We start from the raw sequence: 20,617 nt of genomic DNA on the forward strand, positions 1-20,617 counted from the left end.
TTCAGTTAAAACTCCATCTTTACCAACTGCAAGAATCTTTCATTAAGTGACTTATTTTGTAATTGGCTATAGAGACTAGGTACTTTGATTACTCTAATAATGTATATTTTGATGATTTAAATGTAGATGAAACAAAGAAGTAAAATATTTATTTGTTTTGAAATTGGAGCAAAGGCCATATTCTCTGTGGAAAGGTAATCTGAATACAGGTGACTAACACTGACTGTACAGTGAGGTGTCTTTAAAACCAACGAATGGGTGCTGCATGAAACTGAATATGAGGTAGAGTGTAGGAAGTGCTGCAAAAGAGTAGTTATCTTTAAAGCAGTCAGGCTGTTATAAATGTATCCAGTAGATGTCACTTTGTGACTAAGTAAGTCAACTCTTCATTGAGAATATATGTATTGTTAACCCACAGTATGAATTCCATTCTTACATATTGTTAACCGAATAAAACACAGGTATTTCCTTTCTTTGTTTAGGAGTGAGAACAACAGACAGGAATTCATTTCCCTTGTGATGACATATCACATAATACTGTAATGTAAATGCAATTATCGAGATTACTCTGCTGTGAGTGTATACACAGTGTCCACGCAGTGTAATGCCACTCATTGGTTTATGAGCTGCTTTTCTTACTGCCTCCTCTTTGCAATTTGGTCATTGCCATCTTTTTTTTTTTTTTTTTTTAAACTAGTAAAAACCTTATTGGAGGGGAAGAATGAGGAGAGTAGGACTGAGTGCTGGATCTGACCTGTTTGTGCTCTATACAGTCTGTCAGTCACACAGTAACCACACCCCCAATTTAAACTTTGCTTCATGGCCTATTTTTCTCTTTAAAGCACCATTATTCAAAAAATTAACATTATCATTATCTATTATAGACTTGAAATTTGAGACTGACACCATACGCCCATTAGGAAAATGTTTACTGAGCTAATAAATCAAGTCAGAATAAGGGTCATTTCCCATAGACTTTACTTTTTTTGTTTACAACCTGTGGGGTCACTCCCAGATGGTCATTATATAGAATGCAGGCTTAAATCTCTCATCAGCACTGATTTCAGTTAACAGCCATATCCACTGTTAGATACAGTCTATATTAGATAACTATGGCACCAATAAAGACCTCTGTTATAGCAGAAGCTCATTGCTCGTCATTGCTTTAATAGCTGTAGTCATATGTGGATGGGTCTGTGACAGAGAGGAGAGAGCAGCAGGCATGATGGGAGGAGAGGATACAGAGAAGTCTCAGCACATACTCAGGGCAGACAAACTAAATAAACTCCAGCACTGTGATTTGTGTAACAACTTCACCAAATTAAAGGACAAATTAGAAGAGCACCAACTTTAACCAGTTAGAACCAGAGGACCGGATCGAGCCATGCCAGTGAGACGAGGCCATGTGGCCCCTCAGAACACTTTCCTGGACACTATAATACGCAAGTTCGAGGGACAGAGTAAGTACCTCAGCAGTATCCATACTTATCTATAGGAATTAATTGCACAATTCATGGGAACTGCTAAAAATACAGAAATAAATAAATTCTTGTTTTACCAAACAGGAATTTTTACATACAAAAAGTACTTAAATAAATGTTGAAATATTAAAAAGAAGTTAAGAGTAATGTTAAACGTTATCAGTACTCGGGTAAAGCAGAGGACCACCGGGACCACTCGGACCACTCTGTAACCCTAATCCTTTAATGTTTAAGTATATCAGAGATGCCGTCATCATCATGACAACAGTCTAACCTGTAGCTATTTAGAAATCTCCTTATGGCTTTTAATCCCTGCTGAAACTGATATCACAGAAGATTTTGGGTTTCATTTGTAGATTTTACTACCTTTGGTTTTAAGTGAGCACTAATATTTATTCCTTCTTCTTTGAACCTGACAGGGAATTACATTTGTTTTTCTGTGCACAGAGGAGACCTCCGGGCCGTGAATTTAGCTCCTGTTAAAAATTCCTCAAATGGCATCACCCAATGTCATGTTTTGTCATTGTTGTGACCAAAACACCTGTAGAGATTTCATAACGCACATTCAGGACTGAACCACGTGTTTTATAGCAATGATGCTTCTGAACTCAAAAACGCTTGCCCTCTGAAATATGACCCATGATAGTATATATTATAGTGATCAATAATAGCACCATCCACCGGTGATCACAGTGCATTCGTTATCTTCTTGAAAAAGAGCCTGATGTCACAATTTAATTCGACAGTTTTGAAATATATTGTTATTCATAAAAGCCCTGTTTGATTTGGAAAACTACATACATGTGATGATAACTGGATCTGTATGTGTGCGTGCTTTGTAAGTTTATGGTTTGTGTTGTGTGTAAATTTGCGATATTTTTAGGTTTTGGGACATTCTAACCTTTTTCTAATGTTGCAGAATGGGAGGGGGGGGTTCTCCTCATCCCTCATTTTTGTTTTGTTTTTTTCGTCCTCCCCCACAGATCGAAAGTTTATCATTGCCAATGCACAGGTTGAGAACTGTGCCATTATCTTCTGCAATGACGCCTTCTGTGGGATGTGTGGTTATACCCGGGCAGAGGTGATGCAGAAACCCTGCACCTGCAGTTTTCTCTACAGACCCCACACCCGGAGGCCGGCGGTTGCCCAGATGGCTAAGGCTCGACTGGGAGTAGAAGAGAGAAAGGTGGAGATTTCCCTCTACACTAAAGATGGTATGATTCTGTTGGTTCTGACTGACACAGACTCTTGTTCAGACAAAAGACCATTCAGCTAAACTAAAATAAAACACGTGGACCACCGAAGCGCTATGATTTCTGCTATGACCACTACCTGTGTGACCTATTCAGATTCAGCTAAGACAATCAAACTACAGTTAAAGGTGTCAGGATGTGTCACATACAAATGACACTAAGCACCACAAAGCAAAATATCTAGATTACATGACGTACTCTGCGACATCGTGTCACGTCTCACTCTAACTGAATTAAGTTTGGTAGCTGGCCAACTGAACAAAGAGTCCTGCCTGCAAGCTTTTTCCACTGTGATAACGCCACTGAGAAACCATGGTGCAGTGGCAGTTCTGTGTGGGATTTGTACTCTCTCTCAGTGTCCCTTCAGGCTCTCAAGCTTGCCCCCACAGTCCATTAGTGAACATGTACGTTTAGATTTATTAGTGGTTGAACTGAATGCGAGTGGCTGTATTGTATCCATATGTCAGCTTTGTGATAGAAGGGCAACCTCTCCAGAATGTTCCCTGTACGCACAAAGTCAGCTGGGATTGGCTCCAGCCCCCTGGGACCCTGAGGGATAAGTGTTATAGATGATGGAGGGATAGTGGTAATCATCACCCGAGGGTATAGTGTAGCATATAATCCTGGTGGACTATAGAGAGAGCGACCACGCACAGACTCCAGGTTTTGTTTTCGATTATATACCAATTATGAGGATTCTGGGGAAGAACCTCTAATTCAAAGACATTAACAAAACTTAGCATATCAATTATTGGTGGATGAATCACAATGGAAAAACATGAAAGCTTGCAACACAGATGTTTTTATATATCTGCAGTAAAACTCTTGCCAGTTTTGAAATTTGTTTTGTTATCAACATGTTTTTCTAAAATACATCGTAGCAAATCCACACAGCCAAAGCAGTTACGGGGGTGATGACTAGATCACAGTTTCTCCAGTGAAAACTAAATATTTAGGCATGATGAAAATGACTTCTGAACACTCTATGTATTTTCTAAAAAGTCTTATTTTTTAAACCTGACATTTTATTGTCCTTAATATCATCTCACTGAACAATTGCAGAGTTACAGAGGACCTGCTACTTTAAGGTTTTGCTGTTCTGACTTAAATTTTCACTTGTAAGGAACTATGAAAAACAGAAGAATATGTCATCTGACACCTAATTTATATTTTATGTAAATATAAAACTTAAGAGGAAAAAAATAATAGAGGAGAAGGGAGTTAGCAGTTCAATGTCAGAGAAAAAGATGGACAGATGAAGTGAGAGAGTGTGTGTGTGAGAGAGAAAGTGCGAGAGGGAGAGAGAGGATTGAAAAATGTTTCAGCTCTTTCTGTTAATCTCTAATCCTTTATTTTATCATCTCTTAGCTGATATGGTGCTTATGCTCTCATGAAAAGTATGATTCCATTTCCTCATTGTCTCTAAAGAATGACATTGACTTTCACTCTGCCCTCCACACTAAAATTATCACACCCCCACATACACACAAGCACAAAATTATTCGGCCTGTTTCCAATATGATAACCCCCAAACAATGAAGTGATATTGTGACTAAATCATGAGCTGTACTGACCTTTTTGAATATTAAATGGATTACTAAGTAACTCGAAAGCTGCTTTTGACTCCAGTTTAGAGTGTTGATTAATTATGAAGAAAAACATCTAATTCTAAGACATTTGCACAAAATATCATGTTTATTTATGGTGGTATACTTAAAATAGAAAAGCATTAAAGTTTGCATTAGCGTGGTTAATGATAGCAGCCTTATTTTGTGAATGTGGCTATAGTGTAAATTTAGTGCAGAGAGAAAAAAATAATCAAGGAGTATTTGATCTGTTATACTCACTAGTGTTATGTACTAGTGATGACTATTCAGACAATTGAACAATCTTTAACAATAATAACAAACAACAAAAATAACAAATACAAAGCTTTTTTGAGACAACCTGATGGCTAGATGCTGAGGACACACCTCTACCTCTCTGAGCCTGTGTCCCCAGGCAGTGTATTTATTTCCTGCATGCCATTGCTCTTCTCTCTGACTTCGCTTTTCTCATCTCCCTTGACTAAACTGCCAAATAAAGGCAAAGGTGTAAGAGTCTAGAGTCCTTAGATATTGATTTAGAAGATTTAATCGACGCAGCTGTTGAGTGGAAAGATTGGTTAAAGTATTGTCTGAATAAAATGGCTCATGAAGCAAATTGTTTGTCTCAATACAAGTTTCGGTTGTAGGATTTTTCAAGTATTGTGCTATATCCACCCCTGAAGAGTGGAGTTGTACTCATTGATATTTAACAGGGCAGTGTGTGTTACTATGTGTTACTATGCTCCGATGCTACTGATTGTGATATTTTTATCCTAGATTTCACTCTCTACTATCCTGGCAGGTACTGCATTGGATCAAATGGTTCTCTTTCACCTTTTATCTTGTTTCTATGGACTTCATGGCTGCAATAGAGTGAACTGAATCAATCACAACTTTTCTGTATGTACATTTGAAATTCTTAAGGTCCAAAGGCCACACTCAATTAAATTCAGGCAAAGTCTAAGTGCCTCTGTCATGAGTGACAGGTGTTCTCTGTGTTCTTGAACTGTTCTTGAACTGGTCACTGTGTCAAATTAATGATCCCATGATCCAGTTTGCTATCCTCTCTCCTTCACTGTCATGTGCTGTGTTAACAATGCACCATGACAGTGAAAGCACTGAGCTGCCAAAAGTAAGAGGCTTATTTCGCTAGTGAGTCAATATTATGGGCATGGCCAATTTTTCGCTGCAAAATATGTAAACATTTAAGTTAAACAATAAGTTTAGGTTTGAATCAGTGATTACCCAAATAACATTAGTTGCAGATTTAGGTAAGGAAGCAGACTGGCATGTGGTTTTTAAGACTAATACATTGTTAGGAATTTTGATGAGATAAGACTAACCCTTTAATGTCCTCACAAAGAAAAAAGCAATGGAAAAATAATTTTTTTGCATTTTTTATTGCCTTGGGGCAATAATAACACTAAAATATTTTTTTTTTAAGTTTTTAAAGTATAGGTCTCTACCAAACGGTTGAGCAAGACATCAAAAGGTTAAATATGAAGTAAGTATAGTAATTCCTTGTGAGTTTATGTTCTCAGTCACTAGTTTTCTTCAGTTTAAAATTCTGATTATTTTTGTGATATAATGGTCCCATTTAGAGGAGAAGAGGCCACAAAACATAAGCTGTATTAGGTGTAGCTACTATGTGATGACCGACTGTGCCACACAGTCAGGATAGAGTACAGAGCAGGTCAACTCCAGCCCTCAGTCCTCATCAGCTCCACCTTCCTCTGGTTCCACAAAACCAAAATGACAACAATTACAAACAGGAGGCTTCAACCAATGAGTAGCACTACACTGCATGGACACTGTGTATAATCTCAAGGAAATCTCCAGAATGACATTTACATTACAGTATTATGTGATATATCACAAGGGAAATTAATTCCTTCCTCTGTTGTTCTCTTTTCTGTGTCTCATTGTCATTTCAGGAGTGTGTTTCAACTGTGAAATAGATGTGGTCCCAGTAAAGAATGAAGATGGCCTGGTCATCATGTTTATTCTTAACGTTGAGCTTCCCACTGATCCCAGACCAGCTAGCAGCTCAGCAGACAGAGAACTCAGTAGTGTGCTGCGTATCCCCTGGACCAACATGGGTATGTTTCATTAGCACCCTCAGCTATCAGTTGGTAAACAATGAGGTATGGAGCCTGACAATCAGCATTACACTACACATTAATACACTAGGATAATGAAATGAACAGAATATTAGTATCTTTGGCAAAATGCATTTAGCAGTAAAAACTACTAACTCCTGTGCTTTGTGCTGCCATCAGTGCAAAGTATCAAAGGCTGTTTTGTCCCAGTTTCTTCAGTTAGACTTAGTCTTATTCTTGTTCTCCACCCAGCTTGGCCACAGCATCTGCAGCTTTTTCTTCACTCCCTGTGCCCTGGCTCAGGAGTCCCATCAGGTGACACAGAGCTGGCATCCCCTCATGCTGATTTCCTTCCCCTCGGTCATGAGTCTCTGGCCCTGGACAAATTGTTTTCCCTCCACGAGAGACAACATCTGGAGGAGATGGGAACTGGACTGCTGCTCTCGGACAAAGAAGAGGAGGAGGAGGAACAAACAAGAGGAGAAGGAGAGTTGGAAGACCTGGTGGTGCCAAAGGAAAGGTCTGATCGAGACAGAGAGAGAAGAGAAGGAGGGGATGCTGATAGTTCTCTGATGGCTACAAGAACAGGAGGGAGAAGAGGTTGGGGACTTCATGCAGATCTGCCAACAGCTCCAACCTCAGCCCCCCATCTGTGGCCCTGCCCCTCACCTCCTCACATGCCCCACCAAGGTATTTTCATTTCCTCTTTCAGATAATACTATTGTAATTATTACAAGGAATATACCATAAAATAAACTATAATGAAACTAATAATACCTTCACCTATGAAGGAATAATAATTTGCTTCTCTGTTCTCACACTATCAAAAAATACAAGATAATTATTAAGTTTAAAATTATTCCCATCACATTTCTTCACTTTTTGAGAAAGATAGACTCACAGACAACAGAATTAGGTGATATACATAATATTAATAATAATAATTCAACTTCAAAAAGTTCAGTTTTGTGATCTAACATCACTACAGTACCATTTTTTTTAATTTTTATTTTATTCCCTCCTTTAATGGATTCTGAAGCATTTTCTTCTTAAATATAGGTGTGTTTTGGTGGGATATACATGGTTTGTATGAGAAGAGGAAAAGGAAATCAAACATAGGGTGGTCCAACAATAATAGGTGCTTGAAAAACAGTGACACTGCTCTGTGGGCAGTATCACTGTGCGTAAAATTGTGCGTGCTGTCTGTAGGATGGAGGCGAACAGAAGAGGCCCGGACGAAGGTGACACTCCTCTGCATGTCAAACTTTCTTTCAGCAGTTTTGGTGATGGCTGTGCCACTTTAAAGCATTCCTCTTCAGTGGATGACTTAAAGAAGGGACACAGTTATTGGGAAAAGAGACTGCAGTTGAGACACAGCTGTACTGGTGAGCATTTCAATTCAGCATATTTTATTTATAACCTCTGAAAATCATAAAGTGCCCCAATCAATCCAAGGGACACTGCAACAGACCCATCCAAACCTACATCCAACTTTCCTTCCTCAAAGTACAGCAGAATTTTAGATTTGCCAAAAAGAACAATTACCAAATTATTTTGGGTCAAAATCATTAACCAGATAACCCCTGCCCTGGACTGTCTTATCATTTTCTGAAATGGAACAATTGTAGAGCCCTGCCTGTCCCAAAGACATAACTGCTCCATTAATATACTCTGAAAATGCTAAACTTAAGAATCTATGCTGTCTCAATAAGCATAGCATCTATAAGAAAGGAAAATGACGGGATGAAAAACCTTTGACCTTGTACCTTTTACAATCAGCGGAGGACCAAATCCTCTCTTGCTAAATTACAGCGTGAAGCAGGAAGAAGAAATAGTGAGGCAACTATAGCAACTGCAAGCTCTGAAAATTATACAAACTGTAATCAAATGTCTCTGGGTGTGCACTTTGCCCTGTCAGTCTGGGAAACCATTCTGTGCCCTAATCCCACTACCTTGTCTGGATAATTCTACTGCTTTGTGTTGTTTGTGTATTTTGTTATTAAAACCTATTTAAATCTGATCTTTTACCAACACAATTAAATTTAAGGATGCTCAACAAGTCAGAAAACTGTCTTGTAGCTGTTCCATTACTTTGAAGTGTATGAGATGATGTTCTCTGCTAATTTGTCCTTTAGCAGGTATATTAACCTTTAGAAAGTCCAGTGTGCCAGTTGGAATGCCAGATAATGATTTGTGTTTCCGAACCAACAGCCAGGTAACACACACACACACACAACAGTCAGTGTACAACTCATGCAGAAACAAGACCTAGAAGTTCCAACATGTGAGTGAACAAAGAGTGAACCACCAATGCATCAAATGACAGCGACATAAATATGTGAATTACTGTTTTGTGACAGTCTTCTCGACTACATGCAATTATATCACATTTCTAATGGTTACTTTAGTATCATTACATCAAAGACCAAAACCTTAAATTTAGCAAACTTGATTGTTTGACAATTTTTTGGGGGCTTGTTTCTTTTGAGCTGTTTTCTTTGGCCTGTGCAGTTCCACCATCACATTTTTATTATTGAATGAAGCTTAAAACAAATTCATAAAAAAACAAACTTGAAATTGAATCATTGCCCAATCTTTGTATGTATGAAAGTGTGTATGTTTGGTTTGTGCACCTGCAGCTAGTTGCCCAGAGTTCACTGGACATGAAGGAAGCCTTTGTGACATTACCTCCAGGTGAAATCAGGCCTCCTAGTAAACTGATTGACAGAACGCACCATGTCACTGAGAAGGTCACCCAGGTGAGTGAAGATGTTTTTAATGTTTCTTTCCTAAACTAGCAGTTCATCCGTCCATCCATTTCTGTTTTTTTTTTTCATTCAGTCTGAGTTAAATTAGCAGGAACAAGTACAGGAACAACACTTTCCACTTTCTCTGTGACTTACATTTGAATGAATTACTGGAGAACATTGATGGAAGATGTGATTGGGTTGTTGATATTTTAGATGTGGTGTGGTGAGGCGGTTTGCTTAATGTTCATGGATTGCTGTTTAAGGTATGGTCCTGCATTCATTAATCATCCTGCACATCCTGTCAAACCTCATGGACCAGCTCCTCATCTGCTCACCTAATAAGCCAAATGATGGTGAGAGGAGAATCCAGCTGTGAGAACTACATTACATGATTTAACATGTAGTTAACTGTTTAGAATATATTTGTCAGATTTTGTCCTAGGAGTCATTTTATTATCTGCTATGGGCACATAATAAAAAGAGGGCATTGTGTCCGCTGCTTGTACGATGTGATACATTTCCATTGCAATACAGTTGCTATCACTATCACGCCTTTATGTGATGGCATGAAGAAGGCCCAAAGCAGATTGGAAATTGTCAGTTGGAGCTGGATGAATAATCAGTCTTGCCCACAGCATCAAGGGTTAGGGTTACACAGCTATTCTGGAAGGATACTCCTGAAATGAGGCATGAACTCTGAGTTAACAAACTAGAAGGGGAACACTGAAAAGTTTTTTTTGTGTTAGATAGTGTAAGACATTGTGCCAGATGTGTGTGAGATGGACACACATTGAGATTTGGCATAAACATGACCAACAAAAGATTGAAACCTACCTATGTATTTGAGAGCAATGTGTTAGCCAGAGGTTGCCATCAACATCACAAGGGGATGTTGTTCATCATCCTGCTAAGGAGTCATACATTTTCATACATTTTTAAATCTTTTCTTATTGAGCACAATATTCAAATATCAAAACTTTGCAAAACAACAAAAAAGTGAAGTATATTAACAATCAACACATTATAATAAAAAACTATGTATATTACACATAAACAGAATCATAGTTACACTGAGTATTTATTTATTTATTTATTTATTTCATTTTAATGTTATGCCCTTCCCCTTTTTTTGGTCCATGTGTTAACAATGAACATTTAAAACAGCCTGTAGCTATTAACCAGGGGGTCATGCATTTACTCTTCATCATTAAAAATCTGCCCTAATTGGCAAGGTATGTTTAATCCGGTTTTTGAAGATGGCTTGCAGCTATCATAAACATATTTCTGTTTCCCAAACCTAAAAGTGTGGTGTTCATTTTCCCCGTGTATAATGACTGATAGTTTGAAGATCATCTATCCTGTTTGGAGAATATGACAAGAAGCGCTAGCATTTGTGGGGATTTTTTTTTGGAACAGCTGTTTACAAACACACTGCATGTTGCCATTTGTTTGTCGGGCTGCATTTTCACATCACACATCTGTTAACGCTGATTAGAATGAAAGGACAGACAGATCTCTCCCCTGTAGGTTCTGTCTCTCGGAGCTGATGTGTTACCAGAGTATAAGCTGCAGACTCCAAGGATCCAGAAGTGGACCATCCTTCACTACAGTCCTTTCAAAGCTGTGTGGGACTGGGTTATCCTCCTCTTGGTGATTTATACTGCCATTTTCACCCCTTATTCTGCAACATTTCTCCTGAGGTAGGTGGAAGCTCTCACAGCAGTGATGGTTACCTGACCCACATGAGGTATAATTGTGAGGATTATTGGTTTACTCTGCTAAAATCAGCAACAATAAGTGATGGTTTTGGTGAATTCCTGACCTTTCCTCTTATGCCATCCTGGAATTTGGAATCTGAATTTTCCTGACAACATGCAACTCATCAACTTTGCAGATTAATTTGATCATGGCTCAATCATCAAATGACTCTATCTTATATACATTAATCTTGCAGTCTAAATCATTTAGAGGAAATTACATGTTCTCATGAATGTACGTTGGTGTAATTTCCTTTAGTGACCAGGAGGAAGCTGCCATGCAGACGTGTGGTTACTCCTGTTCCCCCCTCACCGTGGTGGATCTCATAGTGGACATCATGTTCATTGTTGATATAATTATCAACTTCAGGACGACATATGTTAACTGTAATGATGAGGTGAAATGATGTGATTGTGAATGACTGAGTCACCAACAGCTCCACTTACTTATCAGAACACATCCATCTTGTATCCTGAATGTGTTCACTCCTGAACTTTAAGCTGTCCCCCCTTGATCAGATCACCTGACGCAGATGTTAATACCAGGTCTGAATGGGATTGATCGATGATTTATTGTTTTATACACACACGACCCAAGATTTTGATTCTTTTTTAGCTCTCCGCAGGCTTTGGTAAAGGAGCTGAAAGCGCGACTCTCAGACACAGGGATCAGTTCAACTGACTATCTGGGTTTGGTGCATGAATAGTCCATCCAAATCTCAATCAACGCAACCAAAAGGGATGAGACAAAGGCAGAGTTCAACATGGCAGCAGTGGGTTGGTACATAAAAATCAGTCCACAGAGCAGAAGCACAAAGGGAGGAGGCAAAAGACAAAACCAAGAACACAACAAAGAGTGCTGGAACGTATGGCATGCTACAATGATCTGGAAAAGACAAAAGGATGAAGGGAGGGATATATATACAGGGGGAGGTGATCAGACAGACAGGTGAGGCACATTACTGCTATCCCAGGAGTGGGAAACATGAGGGAAAAGGGAGTAAGCTGATCTGAAACAAGACAGAACTTGATTATCAAAATAACTGAGGAAGGGGCACACTAACATACACACAATAGAGGACAAGTCATTACATCTAGGGGGTTAAAAAAAAGTTACTAAAACAGACCTAAATAGAAACAGTAAGCAGTAAATTGGGGGGTATTTGCTCAGTTAAACACCACTGAGAGGAGCTAAGTTTTCACCTTTCAAAATTTGAAGGTTTCAAGGTTCCAAGCAGTGTGTATATTTAAAGTTAGTGCATTCTACAGATTTAGAGGAGCGACTCCAAAGGCTCGCTCACCTCTAAGGAAGCCACTGAAGAGTACAGTGTATGGGAGTTTTGTTCATGCTTCTTTGTACCAGGTAAGAGGTTAAAGCTGCATTTTGGACTACTTGGACACAGTTTAGAGCTGACCGTTCTATAACCACCTAAAGAGAATTACAATAGACTAAATGTGAGCTGCTCAAACATGGCTCACTCTCTCAAGGTCTTGCTGACATAAGTACGGCTTGACCTTAACCAGGACTCTCAGCTTAAAATATTTGGTTTTATCAACAGAATTGAACTGTTGAACTTTCTTCATTTAAAAGACCTATTCAAAACACGCCATGTTCTTTTAGACTGGGAACCCTTTTAAGATGCAAGGGGCCATATCCAGCCATATCCTGAACCTGATCAGGGCATCCACACGTAATCAGCTCTATTTTGCTTTCATTTAAGCCGAGAAAGTTGAGGTTTTTATGTCTACTTTGCAGTTAAATAAAGACTCCTTACTACTTATTTTTAAGGGTAAGCACACCAGTATAGTATCAGCAAAACAGGGGAAGAGAGTGTTATGCTTCCTAAAGATTGACCCCTGGGTTAGTGTATATGATAAAAGTAAGGGGCCCAAATTTGACAATAACCATTTCAGGGAAGTATGTTTAAAGCCTACACATTTCTTTAATCTAGGTATAAGAATATGATGATCTGCGGTTTGGAATGATTCTGTCAGACCCAGGAGAACTAAAATAGCACAGTTTCCACAATATGTAACAGAAAATGGTTAAATACAGCAGATTCTGCATATGGCAAGGTTTGGAGGCAGATTGAAACTTTTCACATTTTAATATGACCAAAAAATTTTAAAATTGAACTAAACTATTTTATCCAGTACCTTGGACATAAAGGGAGTTTTGAGATTGATCTGATATTGGCAAGAACTGATTGCAAGTTTTTCTTTTTTCTGATTGACTGCACCACAGCATGTTTAAATGAAGATGGAACAGACCCAGAGCGGAGAGCTAAATTCATTAATTCAGATGTAGGACACTTAACTCAACTGAATGAAAACCTTCTAGAAAACTTCTAGAGTACTCGCTTCTGCACTGATTATGAAATTAGCTATAACTTTACTTTGAAAATCCTAAAATGAGAAAAAAAAACAAAACAGTTTGAAGATGTTTCTTATTGATGACGTTTACCAGGGGCTGTTGTATGAACTTTGGCTTAGTTTGGATGGTTAAAGAGATCATTAAAACCTTAGTTTCCCTGTAAATACAACAACGTAAAAAACTTTTGCTCAGTTTAATACATCCATTGTATATTGACAAATCTGTGGGATTTGGAGTCGCTGATGATATTGCTTGTGTTTTGCCTCCTGAGGTGGTGAGCTAGTCTTCTCGGATTGCTGTCCACACCTTCAAAGGCTGGTTTCTCATTGACATGGTGGCGGCCATTCCTTTCGATCTCCTCATCTACCGCTCAGGAGAGTAGGTGGTGAGGGAGAGGTATGGGGGTAGCGGCAGAGTAAGAGGGAGACGACACTGTCAGGAGTCTGAGAACGAGAGCTATAGTAGAAAGTCCTTATTTTTTTCCATACCTTCTTAATAATTGGTTCAGTTTTGCTCCATTATTTCAGTCACATGGATATTTCACTGTCACTCCCATTTTTCCTCCTCAAAGACCACCACACTGATTGGTTTACTGAAGACAGCTCGGGTACTGCAATTGGTCCGTGTAGCCCAGAAGCTGGACCGTTACTCAGAGTATGGAGCCGCTGTCCTCTTCCTCCTCATGTGCACCTTTGCCCTCATCGCCCACTGGCTGGCCTGCATCTGGTGCATTACTCTGCTTTAACCTGCAGTATTACTCTTGAGCAACAGAAAACAGTTGTACCCTTAGTTGGCCTAAAGTTTACAACTACATATTAAATGACTGTAGATTTTTTTCTGTTCTCTGTGATGGAAATTTGCGTTGTTTTCAGTGCAGGATGCTTGTCTTCTCACCACAGGTACGCCATAGGTTATGTTGAGCGCTCAGCCTCAGCTGGAATTGGCTGGCTGGACACTCTGGGCATTCAGCTGGGGAAGCCATACAATGAATCCATCGTGGAGTCGGGCCCCTCCACTAGAGATAAATACATCACTGCTCTGTATTTCACCTTCAGCAGTCTGACCAGCGTGGGCTTTGGGAATGTCTCTCCAAACACCAACTCTGAGAAGATCTTCTCCATCTGTGTCATGCTTATTGGCGGTAAGTTCAATCCCCAACCTGTCTGGCTGTTTGTGTATTTGACTAACATTAGGTTGGTCAAAGGAAACAACCATGTGTCACAGGTGGCATAGTTAAGTAACTGATTAATAATATTGTCTTTAACAAATTATAAATACATATTAGAAAAATCTTAGAGGGTTAAGGATTAATTTACATTGACATAAAGTAGATTGAAAATGCCAAAAATAACATAGAAATCTAAATACTTGAATGAATGAATGAACAACATGAAATATGATTAATAGAGGCACTAAAGACAATGATCAGTTCAGAGAGGTGAAGGAAAGAAGTTCACAGATTAAGAATTGATTTTTTTATATTATTATTATTTTTGGAGGTTTTATGCCTTTATTCTGACAGTAAAATGGCAGAGATGCCAACAGGAAGTAGGGAGAGAGAGGGGGGAATAACATACAGAATAGGCCCCCTGGTCATAGTGCAACCTCAGTCAGGATCAGACAAAGTGTCATGTAGGCCAACAGTCAAACAACCGTGCTGCCAAGAAAATTTGTTTTTAAAGTGCAGTGAGTCCAGATGGAAGGTGCAAATAGCTCAGCATGAACAGGTTAGACATGAGGCCTCATTAGTCCTGGTCTAAAGTGGTCCAGTTGTTCACACTGACATGTAGGTGAAACATGTAAATAAACATGCATATTTGGCCTCTCAGAGATGACCATCCAATCTGTTTATATGGGATGGAATGAGCATGAAGAATATCACCAATAATGATCCTGGATGATGAAGAGCAAAGTGACTGATAACATCATGCGGTTAAAGAGTTGGAGCTGAAGCATGTCTGTACAAATGACCTGATAATCTGATAAAATAAAGTGTCTGTCTACATTGCATTGGGAAGCTGGATTTATTATTCTGCCTTAATTTACTTAGTTTTATATCTGATCCTTAAAGGAAACTTTAGTTCAGATGCTTTGATAAGAAGCCCAGATATTTCTAAAGCATGACTGTTTCAATAGGAACCACTGTTGGTGGTGATGACAGTGGCATAAAGGCTGGGTTTTGTTGAGCAAAGAAAAAGTGAGCAGAGAGCACTTACACAAGCCACATGGATGGATACTTTCCAGGGAAATGTGAATTCAATCTGGGCTTGTACAGATTGAAAAACAGCTAGTAGAAACTAATCAAATAGAAAGTGACTTAGCAAACTTAGCATGTTATTCAGTGCAAACTGAGGGAGGACGTAATGTTAGGTTGATTTCTTGGAAAGCAAGCCGGCTAGAAGAGTGGCTTTATTCCAAATGCTAACCTAACCTTACCTTCCTTGTTATGTTATTTACAAACCTATTTACTCCATTTCTATGACTATTCTTTTGTTTGATCAGCTATTTAAAATGTAAATGACTTAAAGTCTGCATCTTCACCAGCTTTGATGTATGCCAGTATTTTTGGAAATGTGTCTGCCATTATCCAGCGGCTTTACTCTGGCACAGCTCGCTACCATGCCCAGATGATGAAGGTTCGAGAGTTCATCCGTTTCCACCAGATCCCCAACCCACTGAAGCAGCGGCTCGAGGAATACTTCCAACATGCATGGTCCTACACAAATGGGATAGATATGAATGCTGTGAGTTTGGGAGACTGAGTCCCCTTGCTGAAACCAAGTTACAGAAAACTTCATTTCCAATTTTTCCAAGAGGTGAATAATCCTTTTCTTCGTGCTAACACCCAACATTGCAGCAGCAGCTAAAGAAGCAGCCGACTGTATTGGTCAGAAATCAGTGGCCTGTGAGCTCAATGAATCTTGGCCAACTGATCAATAAATCAAGCCATATGCAGTCTCAATTCCATTTGTGTGGTTGAACAATGTCATAATAAAAAGGAGTTTTTACTCACCGTCCCCAGTGACTCCAAGTGCTTGCTCATTGGGGGATCTGCTTGGTTTCTTTTTGTCATAAAGGAAGGTCTCAGCATCACCCTGTAAAGGGAATTTAGATAAATGTCATCTGCACCTGGACAAATGAAATGAACTGAATTTCATTAAGTCTATTGTTGGCTATAACAAGCAGCAGATTTGACACTTAAACGTGGCCAGTGTTACTTAAAATGCATTTACCAGCTAGTTTCTATGAGATGCTCACTGTATTCAAGTGCTCTGTTAACCATTTGCAAATTGCAAATGGTTAAAGCAACTAACACTTTTTTACAGTGTTTGTTGGCCGCAGGTCAGCAGGTCTAAGACTTTATTTTGATTCCATACAACGTTGACAACACACCCATAAGTTTTTTAATCAGGGATCGTGTTTACAGCAAATCCATTTATCTCTTACTTGTAGCTAAGATAATAACCCTATTGCATCCTCTCTCTGTGTGTCTGCCTTCCTAAAAACATTCCACCCGGTTTTAAAGGGTTTTCCACAGTGTCTCCAGGCAGATATTTGTCTCCATCTCAACAGGTCACTACTGCAGAACTGTAAGGCTTTTAAAGGTAAAACTATTACTATAAGAATGCTTTAAAACTGATTGGATTTCACACATTTACAGTGAAGAAAAGTAAACATTGCAATTACTGAATATAGATTGGGGTAGTTGTTCTCTATACTACACAACCAACAGTTTTTTTTTTCCACAACAGTTGTTTGACAGCCATTAAAAAAGACAAAAAATGTATGCACCTATGTATGAAGTATGAATTTGTTTCTGCTGTACCTCTATAATATAGTCCATCTACTATCTATACTGCTTCTCCGTCAGGGTCAAGTCAGGGCAGAATACACCCAGGACAGTTTGGCCAGATAGGTCGGTAATATAACCAAAAATGGAGCTGTCGTTTGTCACATCTTGGTCTATAGACTGTTTCATGTTATATATTATATGGTATTAGACACCTTCTTCAGGTACAGAAAACATGCCTACTGTGGCATTTGGTCAACATATTGCATTTGTTATGGTGTCTAGGATCCACTAAGGGCTGTCTGAGGGCCCTTGCCATGAAGTTTAAGACCACGCATGCCCCTCCAGGTGACACCCTTGTTCATGCTGGAGACCTGATATCAGACCTGTACTTTGTCACTAGAGGGTCAATAGAGATCCTCAAAGGGGACATGGTGGTGGCTATACTGGGTAGGTTCTCATATGATTCAGGTATGTGGTAGTATGAGCATCTAAAGTCCCAAGAATCAGGATTGCTTGTCTTACAACTGCCAAGATTTCTTTGTTTTTCCCTCCAGGTAAAAATTATATATTTGGAGAACCCATCGATTTTCATGCTCTGCCAGGAAAGTCTATGGCTGATGTTAGAGCTCTGACCTACTGTGATCTGCACAAGATACACAGAAAGGATATACTGGAGGTAACTTATGTACACCCACTCAACTCACTTTATTTGGGACAACATGCCGATACTGTGTGGAGCCTTTCTTTGGTCTCAAATAACCTCAGCTGTTCTTGCCATTTATTCTGCAAAGACTCCATGGAGATGTCATCACATCGCTTCTCACAGTCACATTTTATGTCATGTGTTATGTCTCGGAGGAATTTCAACAAAAATTTGAAAAAAATTAAATTGTGAAAGTCTAACAAGTAGGGAAAATTTCAGATCATTCTGAGGAAAAATATAAGAAGGATGTATTAGCTGGTAAATACATAATTTCCAGTCACAAGAGAAGACAGAAGAGAATATAGAAATATTGAAAATAAGTAAAGTAACCCCCACTTCTCCTGCCTACTTGATTGATTAAAATATGCACATTCAAATGGATAAAATGTTTATCTAAATAGTCTAGATAGTCGCATATATATAGGACGCATATATATATATAAATTGTTTATAATTTTTGTTTGCTCAGAAACAGCCTTGTTAGAATGGTGAGTTTACCCACTTTCTATGTGGGAGAGCAGGGTTCGATTCTCTGATGAGGAGTCCAAGCCACAAGGCGCCCACTTGTCATTGATAAACGGGGAGGGCTGCGTCAGGAAAGACATCCGGTGTAAAACTGTAGCCAAATCAATCATGTAAGTCACGGGAAGCTGTTTTGCTGTGGCAGCCTGAAAGGGAATAGCTGTAAGAACATCCAGGAAAATCTGGAAAGAACAAAAAAAAAAAAAAAATCTTCAGAAACAACAGTCATGACACAATTTCAGAGAAGTAATATGATTCATAGTCTGGTGATATCCCGATTTTTAGATTTCTCAACATAAAATTAAGTTTAAAATCATGTAAAGACAAAAGTAACTTTCACCTTACTGTCAGAATGTATTTAAAGATATTTTATATAAAAACAACTCTTTAAAATACCATTAAAGGAATTATTACATAGATTTTTTTCACAAACATGTTGAACTCTTCCTGTATCAACAGTAACTTACTGTGCATTCATTTTTTTCCCTATTCGTTTGTCTGTCTTTAGGTGAATTCGGACATCATGGATCTTCTGAATGGTGAAGACTCTAATGGCAAAGAATGGATCAGACCAAAGACGAAAGTCAGACTCTCTTCCACCCACACAGGTAACACTTGATAAAGACAAAAGAGCTAACAGGTCCTGCACAGATGCACGGATGGAAATCATTCTATCAATTGAAAACAATCTGAAACTCAAAAACAAGTCCTGCAGCCCTCACCTTAACATCAGGTAGTCAGTCAGGATTGCATAGAGACATAAGACACTGAGACACAAATGATGTGCAAGTCCTTCAAGATTGTTGAGACAGCCTGGGAGATTTACCACTGTTCTAAAGGCAAAAGGTGTGTGAAGATTCACTGTGCTCAATTTTCTCAGATTCTTTAAATGTCTTCAAGTTGTGATTTCATGGGGCTCTTGTGTGTATTTGTAAGGTGACACCATCAAATCAAATCAAATCAGATTTATTTGTATAGCGCCAAATCATAACAAAGTTACATCAAGGCACTTTACATATAGAGCAGGTCTAGACCAAACTCTTTATAAATGTATTTAAAGAGACCCAACAGATCCCCCAATGAGCAAGCACTTGGCAACAGTAGCAAGGAAAAACTTCCTTTAAGGGTTAGGGTCAGCAAAAGAGTCAAAAAGCTGAAGACAGTTGGAGAAGATACAATAACTGGGACAATCTTAAAGATGCACTGTAAGATAACAATACCACTTTAATGAGTTCTTTCCAGACCCATAAGATAAGATAATAAAAAGTTTTAAAATAAATCAGATCAAATAAATATATGAAGTACCAAGAATTATATTAACTAAATGCTGTGTGCAATATAAAAACAAATTGTCCAATTTCTCTAGTTTATATACAACATGTGCAGACTACTGTTCCTCTTTACAAAGTGAACCTGAACTTCTCCTGTAGATATGGCCATGTGTTCTCCCGTGAGGATGTAGAGGAGGATCCAGACATGACCAGCCCTACTCAGTCATCATTAATTCTCAAGAGGAGCCCTGTAACAGGCAGGTGTAAAGATAGAGCACATAGAGATTAAATGAGGCAGCACTGCTTAGCTCATGTCTCATTTTTCATCTGTTTTTGGGCCAGACCTGTTTTCAGGAGCGTCTAACATCTTTACATTCTGTGGCTCCGGGAGTCAAGACAAATACAACTGCCAGGAGGTGCCCTGTCCTAACAGTGACGCTTCACCACCTCCTCAGCTTCCTTACCTGGCCTCCTCCCACTGTCCCTCCAGCCTTCCTCCTTTCTGTTCTCCTCCTATGACTGCCAGCCTGTCTCGGAGGCAGGAGGTGGCATTGGAGAAAAGGCTGGAGGCACTGCAGACAGATCACCAGGTGGGTTACTTCTCTCACACTCTTTCTCAGTAGCAGTGATAATTTCACATCAATGTCAGACATCAAGTCAAATGATCACAATATCAGAAGTATGATTGTAGCGGCTTAAAGAAAGGTTAGATCAATATCTATAGCACTGCTAGGAAAATCAGAATTGAAATGTGCTAACGTTTTGGCACTCTTCAAATTGTAAAGTTAAAAATTTGGTGAGAAAATAGTGTGCTAACTGCAAGACATGGCTGTGCAGAGTTTACAGGTGAGCTAATATGGCAGCAAGGCTTCTCGGCTTTAATGGTTGGCTGGAGGACTGTGCTGAAGCCCAAATGTTACATATAACAGCGTAATCCTCTGGCTCCCTGATGGCGTTTTTGCTGCCATACTATTCTACTCAAAAGGCTATTAGAAATTAAAATCTGCACTATTGCATGTTCTTAAGTA

At 39.0% G+C, this 20,617-nt stretch overlaps 1 protein-coding gene across 1 annotated transcript; it reads left to right on the forward strand.

The window, feature by feature from the left end:
• The first annotated feature begins 1,384 nt into the window (after positions 1 to 1,384).
• On the forward strand, positions 1,385 to 20,212 carry LOC115057492 (potassium voltage-gated channel subfamily H member 7-like). The gene is given in 18 exon segments (XM_029524642.1): positions 1,385 to 1,460; positions 2,465 to 2,695; positions 6,255 to 6,419; positions 6,723 to 6,939; positions 7,629 to 7,804; positions 8,467 to 8,494; positions 9,124 to 9,178; positions 10,697 to 10,869; positions 11,186 to 11,324; positions 13,572 to 13,685; positions 13,872 to 14,026; positions 14,200 to 14,441; positions 15,845 to 16,043; positions 16,814 to 16,905; positions 17,376 to 17,540; positions 17,648 to 17,823; positions 18,827 to 18,926; positions 19,932 to 20,212. Coding segments are annotated over 18 exon segments (2,784 nt in total).
• The last annotated feature ends 405 nt before the right edge of the window (positions 20,213 to 20,617 follow it).

The sequence above is a fragment of the Echeneis naucrates genome, chromosome 17, assembly GCF_900963305.1.
Source record: "Echeneis naucrates chromosome 17, fEcheNa1.1, whole genome shotgun sequence".
Lineage (NCBI taxonomy): Eukaryota > Metazoa > Chordata > Actinopteri > Carangiformes > Echeneidae > Echeneis > Echeneis naucrates.